The sequence below is a fragment of the Physella acuta genome, unplaced genomic scaffold (assembly GCF_028476545.2).
Source record: "Physella acuta isolate Inbredline_101_S28 unplaced genomic scaffold, ASM2847654v3 ptg000236l, whole genome shotgun sequence".
NCBI lineage: Eukaryota > Metazoa > Mollusca > Gastropoda > Physidae > Physella > Physella acuta.
Window position 1 is genome coordinate 351,786 of NW_026731755.1, and position 18,215 is coordinate 370,000.

The 18,215-nt window shown below is 34.7% G+C and overlaps 1 protein-coding gene across 1 annotated transcript; it reads left to right on the forward strand.

The window, feature by feature from the left end:
* Positions 1–1,651: 1,651 nt before the first annotated feature.
* On the forward strand, positions 1,652–12,280 carry LOC131938181 (uncharacterized). Its single transcript, XM_059296095.1, has 7 exons — positions 1,652–1,655; positions 2,097–2,255; positions 7,311–7,610; positions 8,705–8,797; positions 9,043–9,146; positions 10,755–10,955; positions 11,258–12,280. Exons 1-7 carry the CDS (start codon positions 1,652–1,654, stop codon positions 12,278–12,280), a joined length of 1,884 nt encoding a protein of 627 aa, XP_059152078.1.
* The last annotated feature ends 5,935 nt before the right edge of the window (positions 12,281–18,215 follow it).

Sequence of the window (18,215 nt, forward strand, 5' to 3'; positions counted from 1 at the left end):
CTGCTTGTAAACAGCATGAACCACAGCTCACCAGACCATGTAGGGGTTGGGGTGGTAGGGAGCGCGCTTACAGCTTGTTTTCTGGCGTCTCCCAGAAGAGAATTATATATATACGAGCCGACCCGCGGCATATCATACGCCGCTATTTAGTTGTTGTTTTTTCTACTTTTCAGTTATTCATAATTTGTGAATTCGACACTACCAACGCTGCCACTGAAAATATTTCTTTAAAACACTATAAATAGCTCGTTAAGGACGATAACCCCCCCCCTCCCTCCGTTAAAGTAAACTCCACTTAGTTAACCCCCCCCCCCCCACGTTTAAAATCGTTTCAAACTAAATTATCTGTCCCTAATAGTCGTCACTAAACCCGGCTCTGTTTGTAAACATTTAGAGTGAACCACAGCTCATCAGACCATGTAGGGGTGGGGGTGGTAGGGAGCGCGTTTACATCTTGTTTTCTAGCGTCTCCCAGAAGAGAATTATATATATAGATAGATTCTCTACGTGGGGACCATGCGAGACACCAAAAAGACATAAGCTCAACAGACCATATCGCTACTACCCCCACCCCCACCAGTCTGGTGAGCTGTTTACAATCGTAGTGACGGCTATTAGGGGCAGATAATTGAGTTTTTAAACGATTTGAAATTAAGGGGAAGTAATAACATGTTCTGCTTGCTCTTTTTATTGTCGTCTGTAAACTGTCGTCACAGACGGCTGATTTCACGGAGGCGGGTGGGGGGGAGGGGAGTGGAGTGGAAAGTGAGGGTGAGGGTAATCGTCCTTCACTAGCTACCGTGATGGTGTTTTAAAGCAAATTTTTTCAGTCACAGCATTGGTAGTGTCAAATTCACAAATTAAGAATTACTGGAAAATAGGAATTAAACTAAACAGCGGCGGTCAGCTCGTTATATATAATTACTGTGGGGAACTCTATATTCATTAGTCTTTAAAAAACCTGCAGCTGAGTTATTTTTCCCCCACATAGTAAGTTGATGAAAAGTAGCCCATTTAGCTCTTTAGCTCTTGTGTGTGTGTATGTTCACAAACGTTGGTTATGTGATCAGGGGCGTAACTAAAATTACACCAGAAGCCGCAATCCCGTGCGGGGGGGGGGGGGGGGGTTGTTTAGGGGGCTCAGGATCCTACTAAAAACAACAAAATATTTTTTTTGCACTTTAATAGACCAGTGGTTTTGTAAAAATAAACAGATCTACTACAGCAGTGATTGTTCTATATTTAATAGCACACACTGTTGCACAGAGATGAGCTGAAGTGTGAAAGATAGCCAAACCTTCAAACCACTTCCATGACTTACCGCTCTTCTTTAAATATTCTAAAATAGGGTACTCATTAAGCTCATTTTAATATATTTGTAATAAGCACATTAAAAAATATTTTTTTCTCTTTATTATTAAAATGAGGCATACTAAAGAATGACACAGCTACAAAAAGGAATGTATTTTAAACTATAAATATAAATGCAAAAAAAAAACATTAAAAATTAAACAAAAAAGGTAAACCATACCTCTTATCAAACCTCTCTGTTTAAATGCTTTTGACCAGATACGAATTTATTCTTTTCACAATTTTCGGCGGGTATAATTGAAATGAAGACTTTTTTAACCACGTTCATATCAGGTCCTAAATGAGTTAGAGCATATTATGTGTGATTTGATGTCTTACGATGTATACATTTTGCAATTAAATAGGTGAAATTTACTAAAGTCGTAAATCTTTCTAGTTCCGCCACTGTCTATATTTTGTAAATTTAGCCAGTCCTCTAAGCTCAACACTCCATTTTAAACTCCTCAAACTGGAAACAAAGTTTAACTTTTAGAGGCCTAGTATCTTAGCTGAGTTGTGCCATTCAACCCGTTTACACACTTTAAGCTGTGAAATTAATATCATTGTTTATAAATTTCTACTATCAATTAGAAATTGGAACTTTTATATTTATTAGATCTTTAAATAGTCAAAAAAATTTTTAACATAGTTTTGTTCACATATTTATAAATTTTACCCGAACCTGTCCTTTACTATTTCAATACATTTCTGATGTGATTTTTGTTTTCTCTATTTTTTGCGTGAAGAAAACAAAAATATTAATCCAGAAGTTGATGAAGAAAAACATTTTGAAGCCTACAACAGTATCAGTCCTACGACGTGGACAAAATCGGATCCATTGCACTTCATCTCAGCGGTGGAGTACGGAAATGAAATGATTTTTCTGCTTTCATTCACCAGCGAGAGTAAGTAACATAGTTTTTTCCAGGCTTCTTCTTCTTCTTCGTTCTTAATTTTTAGTGTTGAAAGGGATCGAGCTTTATCTGCCAGAGGGTTTGAACTGGAGACATTTTTTTTCGAATTTATCAACCATGAGCTTTGCCGACTCGGCCATGCTTCCATCACAATTAAGGATACGTGTCAACTGGTTTTGCGCAATTGAGGTCATTGACTCCGTTTTCAGCCTGCTTTTCTTATTGGATTTACTTCCATAGCCTTTGTCCAAACAAGACCAAACTGCAAGGCAGCAGTTGTTTGATTTTAGAGTTGTCTCTCCTAGAAGAGTGGCTGTCCCCAGCTAACGAGCCTCGTCTGCCCGGGGGTTCCAACTTTTCGGTTTAGCAGCCATGAGCTTTACCGACTCTACCCCTCTATTCCAGGCATCTCTTCTGGGAGTCTACCTTCGAAGAAGGTCTACTGCCCCCACTCCGAAAAAATGGAATTTGTATAGAAAACATATACTTTTACCAATGTCCGCCCCTCCCCCCTGGGAAATGTTGTTTCCCCCCCCCCCCCCCCCCCCCCGAAAATATCAAATGCACCACCGGAGGAAAAAGTCTGGAAGAAACACTGGTAAGTAACAGTCAAGCAAACAATTTATACGAGTACAAACGTTCACACAGACTTAAACCGAAATATAACACGATAATAGGCTTGAAAAGCCTGGTTCCAAATGGTTGTTGAGAGAACGCATATTTTTCAAACATAATTGAATATTTTATAACATTTGAGAAATAAAAAAAACGACTTCCGGTTTTACTAAAGTTAGAAATATTTAAATAAACAATTATTATAAATATACAAGTAATTTAGCTAACACTTTTATTTTTAATTTGGATTAGTAGAGTCAGTGTATTGTGGTGATAGGGGATGTTATATTATTTTAATATAAATAAAGTAGTAGGCTATACTCCGATGACCGCAATTGTGTATTTTATCAAGGAAAACAAATGTTTTGATTTTCATTGTTTTACTCTTTCGGGCAATTCCGATTGACCTTTAATAAGGTGTTGAGGGCGTTGTTTTTTTTTAAATATTTGAATTGATAAAATAATTCTAAACGGCGTTGCAACGACTTATCCTCAATACAAAAACTATGAAAAGGAGCGTAAGCGGTGGTTCTCAAACGGCTTTCATTATTTTAAAATGTAACTATAATTTTATCTCGTGCCATGTTTTAAAAAAAAAAAACATTTTTTAATTACAAAAATGGTATGATTACATAGACTTTTTAATCCTATTAAACAGATGTTGATTTTAAAATGTAATCTTGAGCTCTGAGATAGTTATGAAAGCGAAGTGATATTTTTTTAAGCAACATTGTGCCCTCTTTACCAATATATTTAAGTAGTTGACGAGAATATGAAACATTAGAGTAAAACATTTATTCAGCTTTTCGATATCCCTGTTAAGCTCTTCCAAAATTATCGAAAGCAATCGCTGTTATGCACTCTTACATTATTTATTATCATGATGAAGAATACAATATTTTACGTGAGGAAGGTTATAAAGTTACATATTGATCTAGAACAGTGGTTCCCAACCTTTTTCGAGTGGCGACCCCCTTTTATAAAAAGTAAGTGACCCGCGACCCCCATAGAATTAAAAAGCCGAAATTAGTATGGAAATTAATAAGCACTAAAATAAGATTGTCTACAAGACTTTCAATATGAACTACTCTTGATAACTATTTGAATAGCATGAGTAAAATTGCATACTATTCACTAAGCCTTTGTGGTTAAGTTTTTAATTTTAAAAAATGTTTGTTAACGCCAACCTATGTCATTATAATTATCTTAATTTTATTTTTAATCGAAGAATAGTGTTGAAAATATATTCTCGAATAGTCAATCAATTTTACGTTTGGGTATGAATGTTGAATACTACACCAAAGTTGTGTCTGCAGTTTTTCATCTTACTCGGAATCATTCTGCAAATCAAAGAATTCATCTTGTAATTCATCGGGAATGCTGGCAACATCAAGGGAAGAAGAGAATGGGTAATGCGTAAATGCAGATACTTATTTTTTCAGCTCAGAGAAATAGCGATGCAGTTCGTTTTCAAGAGATTCAAGATGCCCAGAAATTGCTTCTTTCAAAATTCTAATTATCTCACAGATTCATCTACCACACCGCAGAGTTTCTCAAATTTACAATATTTCGAAGATTTATTTTCTTTACCGATTTTGCAGCTTTGATAAAAATGCCCCGAGATTATCATGAAAGTTATAATATTCGTTCATTTTCCCTGAAGCTTCAGGTTAGGCTTATCTTGATGTTCGAACACATCTGCTAGGTTTGATACTCTCTCCAACCACTCTATGTCGTTTTAAGTGTACCAAAAAGTCTTGTTTCCTTTGCACTTCCAAGAACAATTTGATTTCAGATTTCAATTAAAAAACACAATTTACAACATTTCGTTTTACAGCCAGCGTACTATATTGTAGAAGAGCAGAACCTCGTGATCTATATAAATGTTTTTGCTCAGTTCTTTGAAGACTCCAGATTTTATATAATTTACGACTTATACTAGCAATGGACTCTTGATGTCGATTGGTTAGGGCAGTGGTTAGAAAGCTAAATTTTTTCTGTTTTCTGAAAGCCCGATTTTGAGCTAAACATAGATGGCACACTATCCGTACAAACCCCCACAGCCGTTCTAACCCAGGTGTCGGCAACCTGCGGCTCGCGAGCCGCATGCGGCTCTCTTGATATCAAGATGCGGCTCTCCAGCTCCTTGCACAAATACTAATAATCTTAATCAAAAAATAAAATATTTGAAATAAAAAATTTGTTAGTGGCTCTTTAAAACCAGGCAAATTTTGAAAATTGTAACTTTTGGCTCTTCCGCTTCAAAGGGTTGCCGACCCCTGTTCTAACCCATTTTAATCATCCAGTTTCAAAAAAGGTATTTATTTTCTCCATGCTATCTTCACAAAAGAGCAACTCTTCTTTGCTATCATCCGCATGAATATAGACACAGACCAGCAACTGCGAACACGAACTCACGTGAAAGCTTAATTTCGATAACAATGTGTTATTTAACATTTACGTACATGCAGCGTTTGATGAGATTTTCTCCTATTGTTTTTTTTTTCTTGGCATTTTCTATCGCGACTTCATTTGATGGTTGCACTAATGCTGGTGAAAACTTCCTGTTCGATCAAGTCTCTGGCGTTTGCAACTAGCTTCTTACCGACGAAAGAACTCCATATATTTTTTGGTGTGTTCCGAACGACTCGTCTCAAACGGCGTTTTAGTTTTGAAGATTTCGTAGATTCGTGACTGAGCACAACTTTGTACAGTGCGCTTTGTTTCTTCTCTATTACATTTCCAGTGATGTTAATGAAGCCGAATTTCAAACATTCTTTTAATAGTTATGTTTTGTTTCAAATTACTAAGGTTTAGTATACCAGTTGGCGACCCCCCAGAAAGACCTTCGCGACCCCCAGGGGGGTCGCGACCCCCAGGTTGGGAACCCGTGATCTAGAAAAAGAAGACGAATTTAAAGAAGTTTTGTCACATATTGTTAATGTACTAGTCAGATTGTATTTTTTATAAACAAAAATGGATATACGGTAGTGGGGAGTAACCATATCTAGAATTGATCTTTAAAGTATTTTGTATTGAGATTTACGTTGGGATAAATCAAGTCCTGTGTGAGGCGTAGCGCAGGCGGGGGTGCGGACCGCACCGGGTGACACCATTTAGGGGGTGACATCATGGCAAAAAAAATTGCAAAATGGAAGGAAGAAAAATGTTTTTTTCAGTTCCATTATTTATTAATTAAAGCTAAATAGTCTTTTAAGTACAAATCGACGAGGGTGGGGGTGACACCATGACGTAAACGTGATAACTATACAGGAAATAACCCTACATCTAATTATATTATTATCAAACTTATAAACATCGGAAGTCTGCAGTGGTTAAAGCTTATACAAATACTTGCATGCGTAAGTGGCATGTATTTAAATTATAAGCCCATTTAGGCCGACACACACAAATATGTATATATATATATATATATATATATATATATATATATATATATATATATATATATATATACATATATATTTAGTGTCTTGGGGGGGGGGGGGGTGACACCATGAAGTGCCGCACCGGGTGACACCCGACCTAGTGACGCCACTGTTCTGTCTGTATGTGGAGAGTCGATCAAGGAATATACTGTCTCAATTCTCTAAGACATATTTTGAGAGTGATATAACTCGTATTTGCTGTTTTTTACTTTAAATTCTACTGTAATAAATAAAGTGCTCTGTCCAGCCTTCCGGTCCCCGAAACAGGTGAAATAGAGTTCATCTGATTCTGTGACCTTGGCAGACGACGGGATAGTGTGGTCAACACTTCGATCTTCAGTCTTTACTTTACATAGCGTGAGTCAGTGCAGGGTGTCGTCGAGATTTTTTTTTTAACGCCTGTCGAGAATTTTATAATTTGTCGATTTTGACGCGAAACATTTTAAATGAGTTTCTAATTAGTTAAGTATTCTTATACATATGGTGTTAACAATCTTGGCAAAACTACCAATGTTTCTGAAATATACATTGTTTGTTTGAATTTAAAATAAATTATAACGAAATCTCAGTTTACGATGGAGCCAATACAACTTTAATAAGCATTTTAATTATTAGATGGCTTAAAACGTTGTTTTTTTTTAAAACTTTATATAGTATCACGTCATTAAAACATGTTGGACTATATCTTTAACACATAAGGCAAAGATAATTTTTCTAAATCGAATAACGTCACTTTCGTTTCCCAGGCTTATCGAAGATTAACTCTTGAGTCGGTATAGGGCTGGTAAGTAGGTCACCAACCAGTTCTACGGCTCAATAAAACCTGCATGAGCAATATAACTGGTTGGTGACCTACTTACCAGCCCTATATCCGCGTCACGAAAGTCACGAAAGTTTCTTAGTTTTAATACGCCTGAGAAAGAAATTATATTTTTTGCTTTGTTATTGAATAATTCACACATTATTTCATTTTTTTTTGCAGGTGAAAATACACGGAAATATATCCATCGCGAACTTGTATCGTGTTTTAGATTGGAAAAAGGTTCGTTTGATGAGAGCAAGTGTCAAGATATATTAAACACAATGAAGAGATTGGATCAGTCTTATAGTGGTGGGTTATACACAGATTTCCATTCCCGGATCACAAGCATGTCGTTCACGTCGATTAAGCCGGCTAGCCTCGAGGATGTAGCAGTAGCTGTCAGGGATTTCTTCCAGCAGACTTGGATGAATAACGAGGAGAATACGCCGCTTGGTTGTGACGTCACAACGATAACAGCAGGCACGGTTTTAATTTTCTTTTGTTTGTTGTTTTATTTATTTAACATATGAAAGTTTCCAGTTAATCTTTCTGTATACAAACATACACGTAATAGATTACGTAATAGCAGTATAAAAACTATGTAAATCGTCTACATAAACAAGCATTCACATACACTTAATACAGTGGTAAACAAACAATACAGACTAGCACACACACACACACACACAAGCAAACAGTCATATTTATTCATTGCTAATAGTTATATATATTGTTACGACTCCCTTCTCTAATCCTTTCGAACTAGTCAGGGAATCGTAAACAAGAAGAAAAATAAAAATAAATAAAAGCCAACTTCAGTAATCTATATTTATTTCCACAAATTACAACAATTAAAGTTAACCCGCCACCAAAGTACAACAATCAGAAATACACACAAATAGCTACAAACAACTAAAGTTCTTAGCACGACTACCCTACTTATCCCTAACTGTCTAACTAGCCTAGGTCTACTACAGTACAGGCATCTCTTGGCTGTCCACTAGCTCACAGAGACGCCCCATGTCTGTCTCCTCTAGACCTAGCTATCCGAGACGAGTACGTCCGTCTCCGAGTGTCTAACTCGTGAGTGTCCCCGTGAGTGTCCGTGCTCTGACTCTCACCCCAGTCTACCCCTCCTTAAATAACGGTCTCCTTTCTTTGTCTTCATCCAGCCTAACCTAATTCGTACGTCGCCACAGTTCTGTGGTACCTAATTAAAAGGTCAGACCCTACTGATAACTTTCTAGATTTTCCTCCAATCCGCCCGCCATACTGTCTCCCCTAAGGTCACATAGGTCAATAAGGCTGTCACCAGTAATTAGAATCTAACATAATTATCATCACCCCTACCCCTTTAATAGGGTTAACTCAGGTAGAGATACACTGGGATCGTAACAATATATATATATATATATATATATATATATATATATATATATATATATATATATATATATATATATATATATATATATATTTATATTATATATATATATATATATATATATATATATATATATATATATATATATATATATATATATATATATATATGAGTGTGTGTATACATACAGATACAACAAAACCGCACATCAACCCGAGCCAAGAAACAGACAGAAGGTCAAAGCTATTCCCCTTGCGAATAACGCTTCAAAGTGTTGTTAAAGGTGAATTTAGTTTCGTCGTCTAATTACTTAACCCAACATTATTAACATTGCATGTATTATGAAATATGAACTAGGAAAGTTACTACAACGATGATTAATATTTAAAAAAATTATGAATATCTTATTAAAAAGAATTATTTTTTTATTTACATGATGTATATTAACTACATTTAAAGAATAGACCGTAGACTTAATAATAGATTGTTTACATATGGAACGTTTTGTGAGTTGAACTTTTTTTTCAGAAAGAAGACCTGTCAAATCAGTAAAAGAACAATCTGTGGAAAAACAAAACTACGAGCTCTACAAGACGCTGCTCGCTATCGATGAGGAATATAAAGAGCTTACTGTAAGTTGTACATATATATATATATATATATATATATATATATATATATATATATATATATATATGTGTGTGTGTGTGTGTGTGGGAGAGTAGTGGTTAACGATTTTACCCATTAAAAAACGTTTCCTAATTTTTCTGTCTATAATCCTCTTAAATTTTTCCAATCTCTTAATATTGCTATTGTTTAAAATTTGACCAAAATGTAGACTTGTATCGCACGAAATTTAAAATTTAGGCAAAAGTTGAAGTGGGACAGTCGCTTAGGTTTTAAAATAAAGAAATTGAGAATTCCATTAATTAATTAATTGGTGATTGGCTGTTATGTGTAGTTCTTAGGGCCTAAGTTTAAAGAGTTTTGAGTAATTTTAAACCATACAACAATGAGTGAAGTACAGTATTCGCAAACTTATTACCCAGTAGGTTATAGAACTGTAAAGGCTTCCTTAATAGTATAAAACAAAAATTATAATAAATTTAGTTTCGCGATTAATTTTCACAATTTCACTACAGTTAATAACTTAATTGATTACGAAATATTTACATAAACGAATGCAGTAGCCTACTTTTTAATATTTGTTTTCCTTAAAAATATTATGAAAATAATTTTTAAAATACTACTTTATGAAGTTACCTCCCCTGTACAAAGACCAAATGACGTAGTTTTTGTTTACGTTTTCACAAACAATTGTTTATATAAGAAAATACCACATATAGACAAATCTAACGACCGTAAATGGTTTTTTTCCGACGGGAAAAAAGTTTTTTTGTTACCCTCCAGGGTTGGTCTACGACCTCACAAAATATTAGTGAGGTCGTTCTTCAATATCAGGAGAATTTCACTTGCGGTCATTTTTTAACCCTAGTCGAGGGCTTTGAGTCTGACCAACAGTTTTTCCATAAGGCCTAGTCATCTTTAGATGTGCAAGCAAAACATTAGCCAGATATACATAGGTTAAATACCCTAAAATTTGTGTTGAAATTATCCTGTTTTTCACATAAAATACATAAATTTTATAGGGAAATACGACTGGTCAGTTTTGACCACTTTGCGAAGTTTTCCCAGATATGCCGAGTTTTTTATAACAACCCTAGTCGTTCCTCTACCACTTAACAAAATATTAAGGAGGGTCGTTCGGCAAAAGTTTTTTTCGTGATATAGCTCATATAAGACACCGGTCAGTTGAGGTCAGTTTTGACCCCTTCTTCCTGAAATTCTCGGCCAACCGGCACCGGCCCTCGTGTTCTATAACCCCAACGCACGATCATTCCAAATTTGAAGCGACTGCTGCGCCGGGAAATGCCATATCGGGCACCCGACTACTTTGCTTTATATATATAGATTCCGCAAGATGGAACTTAATTGGGAGTCTCCCATAGAGAAATCAAAATATCGAAAATAAAGATTACCCAAATACATAGACATCATAAAAATTATGTATGTCTAAAATTATCAGAAGATAGTTGAGTATAGCTCAGTTCACATAATATGCCCCTGTAGAGCAGAACACTATTATGTATTGTAATTATTATAGCGCCTAATATCAACTTGTAAACCTCTTGGTGTAGAGTTTAAAAGCGTTTATTCAGCGCGTTCTTCTTTCCTCGCAGGATTTCTTTGCTAAAGAAGAATTCAAAGATCTCGTCAACCAAGCAGAAAAAGATACAAAAAAGGCTACAATTTCCAAGCAGAAAGAGGAAGCGCTGAACGTTATCCGACAAAGTATTCTGACATATACTACAGAAGACACGGAACAAAAAATAGGCGTGATTAACGCAAAAGAAAAAGGCTTGACGCAAGCGTATATCAAGGTAGCAATTTTAAGTAGATAGTTCTCTCTCTTCCTGTATTTCTCTATAGCTCTCTCTACTTTCCTGTTCCGTATACATGAGTAATAACCTAGACTCTCTCTCTCTCTCTCACTCTCTCTCTTTCTCACACACACACACACACACACACACACACACACACACACACACACACACACACACACACACACACACACACACACACACACACACACACACACACACACACACACACACATATATATATATATATATATATATATATATATATATATATATATATATATATACATTTAATATTTTAGAGCAAAATGTTTGTGCCACCTGGAGAGGATCTGAATTTGATTTTGATCGGCAAGACTGGGCATGGGAAAAGCTGGACGCTGAATTCAATTAAGAACATAAATCAATCAAACGCAACAGCAGCTACGTTTACTACAGTGTCTAGCACTACAGAAGCCTCCAAACAAAGCGTGTCTATCGATACACGTGTGATCACAGTTATTGATACCGTTGGAGTATTCAACACAGAGCTTGATGAGTTGGGTATTTACGCTGATGCGTGTAGGAAGATAACTGAAGGTGTGCTTTTATGCGGCTCAAGTTTTTCTCTGGTGCTGGTGTACAAATACGGCTCTAAATTAACCAATGAAGAGAAAGAGGCTATTTCTTTGCTGAAAACCATTCTGGGAAAAGATGCTTTAGCTAACCATGCTGTTTTACTCGTTACTAACGGTGATGGTTTTAAAGCAGACCGTCTAGGCACATTTGATGAATGGTTAAGAACAGAAGCTGCTGAAAAGGCTGGGTTTAAATATTTGTTGAATGAATGCGGGAACAGATATGTCTTATTTGATAACAAAACAAGTAACGGAGATATACTGAAAGCACAATGCATATCTTTGGTAAAACAATTAGAACAGTTATCCAGACAGCCATACAGTGGAGCCGCATTTCAAAATGCATTAGCTCAAAGAGCTGAGTTAATTAAACAAAAACCCGTATTTCTGGATTGCGCCGATGATATAATGAATTACTTTGAAAACCAATTTGTTTCGGGCTCACAAGTCGATGAAAACATGAAGAAAAAAATTAAAAACTTGCTCGTATTGCTGAGCCAGAAATCACAAGATGCTAAATTGCAGCGACTCTGCGATATTTTAAAAATTATTAATAACCAACTAGATCTAAAACAAATTCCCCATGCTAAAAGTGTTGAAAAATTAATAGAAGCAGTCAAAGAAAACTCAAAGCGCTATCAAGACATGCAAAATCGATTTAGAAAGTCGATGTATAGTTCATTTTCGCAGAGATGTGCCATCTTATAAATTTCCCACATATTTTTCTGTAATTTCTAAAAAAAATAGCTCTAAGATTAACACAGCTTCGCAAATAACATAATTCGATCTTTATCTTAGCAAAGATAAATATACTTTAAGGCGAAAGTTGTGCCATCCTGCTACAAAAGTGTAACATCTGTCTTTAAAACGACGCAATTCCTGCTACATTTGTGCACAGTTTTCTTCCTACCACTGCCACTAGCATTTGCCATAATCCTAATATCACTTGACATTTAGGATTATGTCTAATATTAGTAGGCTATTAAGTTCGTTGTCATTTTGTAATCGAAATGAGGGAATGACTTACTCCAATATTCGGACATCGCGTTTTTATAAGACAGCAGCTGCCGGGGTAAGATAATGTCGGAGGAAATATCGGAGGTTAATTGTAGGAGGGGGGGGGGGGGTAATGTTCTACTTCCTATTTGATATAGGTTGCGGGTCAGTTGTGTCTTTTATTTTTGTTGACTATCCTTCGAAGCTTTAAAATTACTTTCAGATTTGGAGTTAGTTTTAAGTCAAATATCGGAAAAAAAAACAACAAAAAAACTTTATGATTTCAAACAACCGACCCCACCTCTTCCCCATAAACAAAATTGAAATAGTGCCATTCATATGAACATTATTGGCACTATTTAAGACCGGGATATTTTATTTTGAAATAATTTTTTTAACAAAATGCAACTATAACACGGCACATTCATGTTCAGTTTCCTTACCTCCCCTGGCTCAAATATCTACACAAAAATTAAAGCGTTTTAAACGGCCGTTTAATATTCTTGTACGTTTTTTTTAAAAATTTGTTTATGTAAATGCTTTTTTTAATTACATTACGGAAATCAAAAGTTTAATGTATGGGTCTAATCATTCCCTTAAGGTAGATCACTAAAGATGGTAAGAAAAAATAAAGGAGAACAAATTGATACAGTTGATCTTTATGTGATATTTGAGTCATAATGGAAAGTTGAAGCACATATGATATAACTCTAATGAAATAGTTTTTACAGTAAGCCTACCAGCCAGTAAAATTGTACATACTATCTACATACACAAATAACTGTAATCTTTTTACTGTTTTTAAATAAATCATAAAAATGTCAATATAAAGGTCTCTTGAAAATGTATATTTTAAACAATTTCTAGCAGTGAAACATTTTTATGTCAAATGTGTACGAAGTAAAAAAAAAATAAAACAACATTAAAAAATATTTAAAAAAAAAACAACAAAATGCGTCACTGCGGGTGTTTCCGATGTGACCGATGATGTCCCAGATCGAGACTAAATTGTACTCGATCTACGTCAGAGAAAGAGACCTTATTTTTCTAGTAGATACAGATTATGATGTGTGTAAGCAATGTTCTATATACTTTCTTTTATTTTTTCGTTGTTTTTTTTAATTATTACTTTAATGTTACCCGTATGCTTACACGATGTATGTAAATAGGTGTATATTCTTACATGTTACTATTCTGATATATTTTTTTTATATTTTAATTGTAATGTATGGGACTGTTGCTCACTAGGAGAGATATTGTATGTAATAAGCGGTTTTCTGTTTAAAGGTTTACTCTCGGATGGTTAGTAGGCCTATATTTGTTTAACAAAAAGTGATATTGAGGAATGGCAGGTGTTGTGAAAGTTTATTTTTAGAATCACGTGATGTTGCTGTCATAAGCGTAGCATTATGCAATGCTTTTTAATTATATTTTTCTTAAAACATTATGTAAATAAACATGTGAACGTTAACATTTACATTTGGACAGGGTTATAAATGGCTGGAGCAACGCCTAGCCGATACCGGCTAGTTTGAAATAAAACCTGACTGAATATATAAAATCTTTATTATTTTAGTAATTTAAATTGTTTCTATATTTATTAATCGACTTTTGTTGAAAATAATATGTTAGATGTTTGAAATGTATAACCACAATTTTATTTAAAGAAGAAAAATAAAAAATAAAGACGTATTTGAATGTAGTGAAACAGTATTGTTTATGCAACCGGAAAAGTGTATAAACTTAGTACAAGAACGCATTTAACAATGACGTCGCTTATTGTTTACACTAAATAAAAAAGAGCACAAAACTGATGTCGTCATCTTCTGAATTTAGAATTTAAAAAAATGAACTATTTCAATGAACTATTTTATTCAAATGTGATTTAGAGCAATATACGCTATGAAATGTATACAATACGATTTTCTCGGCCTAAACTGAAAAAAATTATTTTATCTATTTGGATTCTAGAGCTAGAGATTCTAGATCTAGATATTGATCTATATCTAGATATTCTAGATCATCTAGATCTAGAGATTCTAGATCATATAGATCTAGAGATTCTAGATCTAGATCTAGATGATCTATAAAGCTAAGTTGTCGGGTGCCCAATAGGGCACTTCCCGGCGCCGAGGGCGCTTCAAATTTGGCAGGATCTTGCCTTGGGGCGATAGAACACGGGGACCGGTTGGCCGAAAAGTCTACGATGAGGGGTTCAAAACTGACCTCGACTGACCGGCGCCTAATATGGGTGAATTTATTAAGCATTCAAATTCTCAATGTTTACGAAAGCCAAAGCGAAGCTGGGCAGTATGCCTAGTAATTTAAGAAAGTATGTGTTAACTATACAGCTACATTAGGATACTCAAGTTAAAAAAAATGGGAAAGTAATTTCTGGCCATTGTACCGGTTGGATGTAATTATTTGAGTCAAGTGCGTACGTGGTTTAAATGTTTCTGTGACTTCGGCATATGAAAGGATGGTGTGGTCAGCACTATGTCTAGCTATTCCTCTACGTACTAGTAATTTTAATTAAAACAGCAGAATCTCTCACGCTGAACGCAATATTTGTAGGTGTAAGTTGTTACGTTACAGAGCTGGGCTTTTAAGCTGGTTGGACTACATCTTTTTTAATTTCTCGTATATACGAAGTATAGAGAAAGTATTGTAATCGTGCAAAAAAAAAGAGATTTTTACAAATCTCGACGTTTTACACCTTACTGATACGGAAAAACATAATTTTGCAATCTTGTTCGTATGTCTGTGTGTCTGTGTGTGTGTGTGTGTGTGTCTGTCCGTCCGTGTGTAAACATGATAACTTGAGTACCGTTACAGCTAGGTTGATGAAATTTTATAAATAAGTATTTTATCAAAATCGTAGATCCTGATCCACTTTTGAGCGATTTCCGATAAACGGAAGTGGTACTTTTTCTACTTTGAATTTTTCAAAAGCCAATAACTTGCGTACTATTTCAGATAGATATATGAAATTTCAAATGTAAGTAAAAAATCTAATTCTGTACCTTCTGTCAAATTTCGAGTAATTTCCGTTCACCGGAAATACTAATTACGCTATTTCCGATTAAAAAAAAACGCATGTAAATTAATAGAGGACTAATAATATTGCGCACTATTATGCACATCTTTATTTGACATTCGCTTGGTGCGCAATTCTTTTTTTTTCTATTAGATTCTATTCTATTTTTAAAAGTTTAAGTAAACAAAAATCATGTCTATATTCCGAGTTGCCATCCCACGTAGTGTTATATTAGAATATTTGAGAATGTTTAGGGGAGATCACTCCCGGTTTTTTTTTTGTATTGTATTGGTGTATTTACCAATTCACAATAAGCCGTAATATAATGTCCCATAATTAACCACTTTGTTTTAAGAAGACAATCTAACTAAAACAAGCAGAATAGAAACATTGGTGATGGTTATATAGTTGGATTTTGAATGGATTATCAATGTGTTATTAAAGAGGTTATTCATGATATTATCTATATGATTAGTTATATGGTTATTGCGTTATTTGACCGGCTATCGACGGCTAATTAAGAAGGTTAGTAATATGATGGAATTACGGGGGGGGGGGGGGAGGGAGAAGGGTATTTGGGTTTAAAAATCGAGTCATTAGGGTTTCTTTTTCGATCGTGATTGTGGTAACTGCTGTTGAAAAGTTTGTTGGGGAAGTTTTTTAGAAGAATATCGTCACGGTCATGACACAAACGCCCAAGTCATTTTTTCATGTTTTGAGAAAACTGAAAAAAAAACACTTTATTATTACTTCTACTTGTCACTATGGTACAATTTGTGACATGTTGGTAATATTAGAAGATGTCTAATAAGAAAAAACACTTTTTTAATTAATATAGATACTTAGTAGGACATAGGCAAAAGATATCTATCTATATATATAATTCTCTTCTGGGATCAGTTAGAAAACAAGCTGCAAGCGCCTCCTTGCAGTCCCCTCTCTTTCTCTCTATCACTACCACCCCCACCCCACCCCAACATTGTCTGGTGAGCGGTGTTCACTCTAAATTTTTACAAAGCTAAATGTTTACAAATCGAAGAGCCGTACAGCCGGGTTTCTATTAGGGGCAGATAATTTAGTTCGATTTTAAATTTACAGGAGGTAACTAAGAAATAACTTATTAACTAAGAGGAGGCTGCTTTCACGGGGGGGGGGACGTAGGGTCGGGGTTAGGGGAAAGTGGGGGGGGGGTTAGTGTTTTAAAGCAAATATTTTCAGTGGCAGCATTGGTACTGTCGAATTTACAAATTATGAATTACTGAAAAGTAGAAAATAAAACAACTAAATAGCGGCGTATGATACGCTGCGGGTCGGCTCGTCCTAAATAAATGACTTAGGCAAACGACTTGGGTGGTAAAAAATTTTTAAAGTTTTGATTAAGGCAATAATATTTCTTGGTAATACAAGTAATACTAGACAGAAATAACATGCGAATAGCCTTACAGCTTTAATTTTAATAGTATTATTAGTATCTAATATATTTATTTAAAAATGTAACGTATATTTAAATAAAATGGCATCATAATATGCATGAACATCTTAAGGCAAAATATCTTCATACTTTGAAGATCATCACACTTTGATGATCGGTCTGCTGTTTATGTACACGGAGAGCCATTACACAGGTTTCATGATGTTTTTTATACGAGTAGGCGAATCTTTCCAGTCACAAGGATCTCTAAAAAAGTTCGTTTTCGAACCAGGTTGATACCAAAGCATACTAACATTGCTCTCTGTGGGATCACTAACTTTTTTTACCTGGTCAAATGCTGTTACTAAAAGCTATTTAAATTTAAATTATGTTCATAGAAAGATTGTTTCACAGTTAGAGCATATTTTTCTATAATTCACGTGGGAAAGTGAACAACAGTTTGGGATCAGTTGTACGAATCAAATGATGCCAAATGATGCCTGTTAGCCAAAAATGTTACCCTTGTGACAAGCAGCCCCCTAACCAAAACCCCAACAAACATTAATGTCACAGAAAACGACACGCGTTATTGAAAGCCATGAAAGCGGACAAATTTTAATTAGTCTTGAATTTATGTAAACAATGGGATGCTCTACATGATTTTTCATAGAATAAACTTCGTTTTAATTCTAGATAGTTTCGAAAATCCAAATGAGACAACTAAGTAAGAAGGAATATACACGCTCCAAAGAAGACAGCGTGTTTATTTTATTTTATTGTTAGTTTACGTTTTTATTTTTAATTAATATTTTATTTTGCTTAAATTTATCAACCCAACCAAATTCAGCACACATTTGCCTTGCCAGTCTGACGTGTACCTGGCCAAACAAAATAATGGTTTAGTCTGGCAACTCATTAGATGAGTCGTGTCGCTTCCCCTTGATGAGAAACGAAAAGTGAGTAACACATATTTTAAATAATCACTTATATAACTACACATCATCAGTATATATATATATATATATATATATATATATATATATATATATATATATATATATATACTTATTTATTTATTGATGCACTCGTGGGTCTGTGCAATTTAAAATTATACAATTCTGCTCTTTAATTATTAAGCTACATTTTTTTTTAAATAATACAATGACAAATTTTTGTATTTGCAGCAAAGCATACATTTT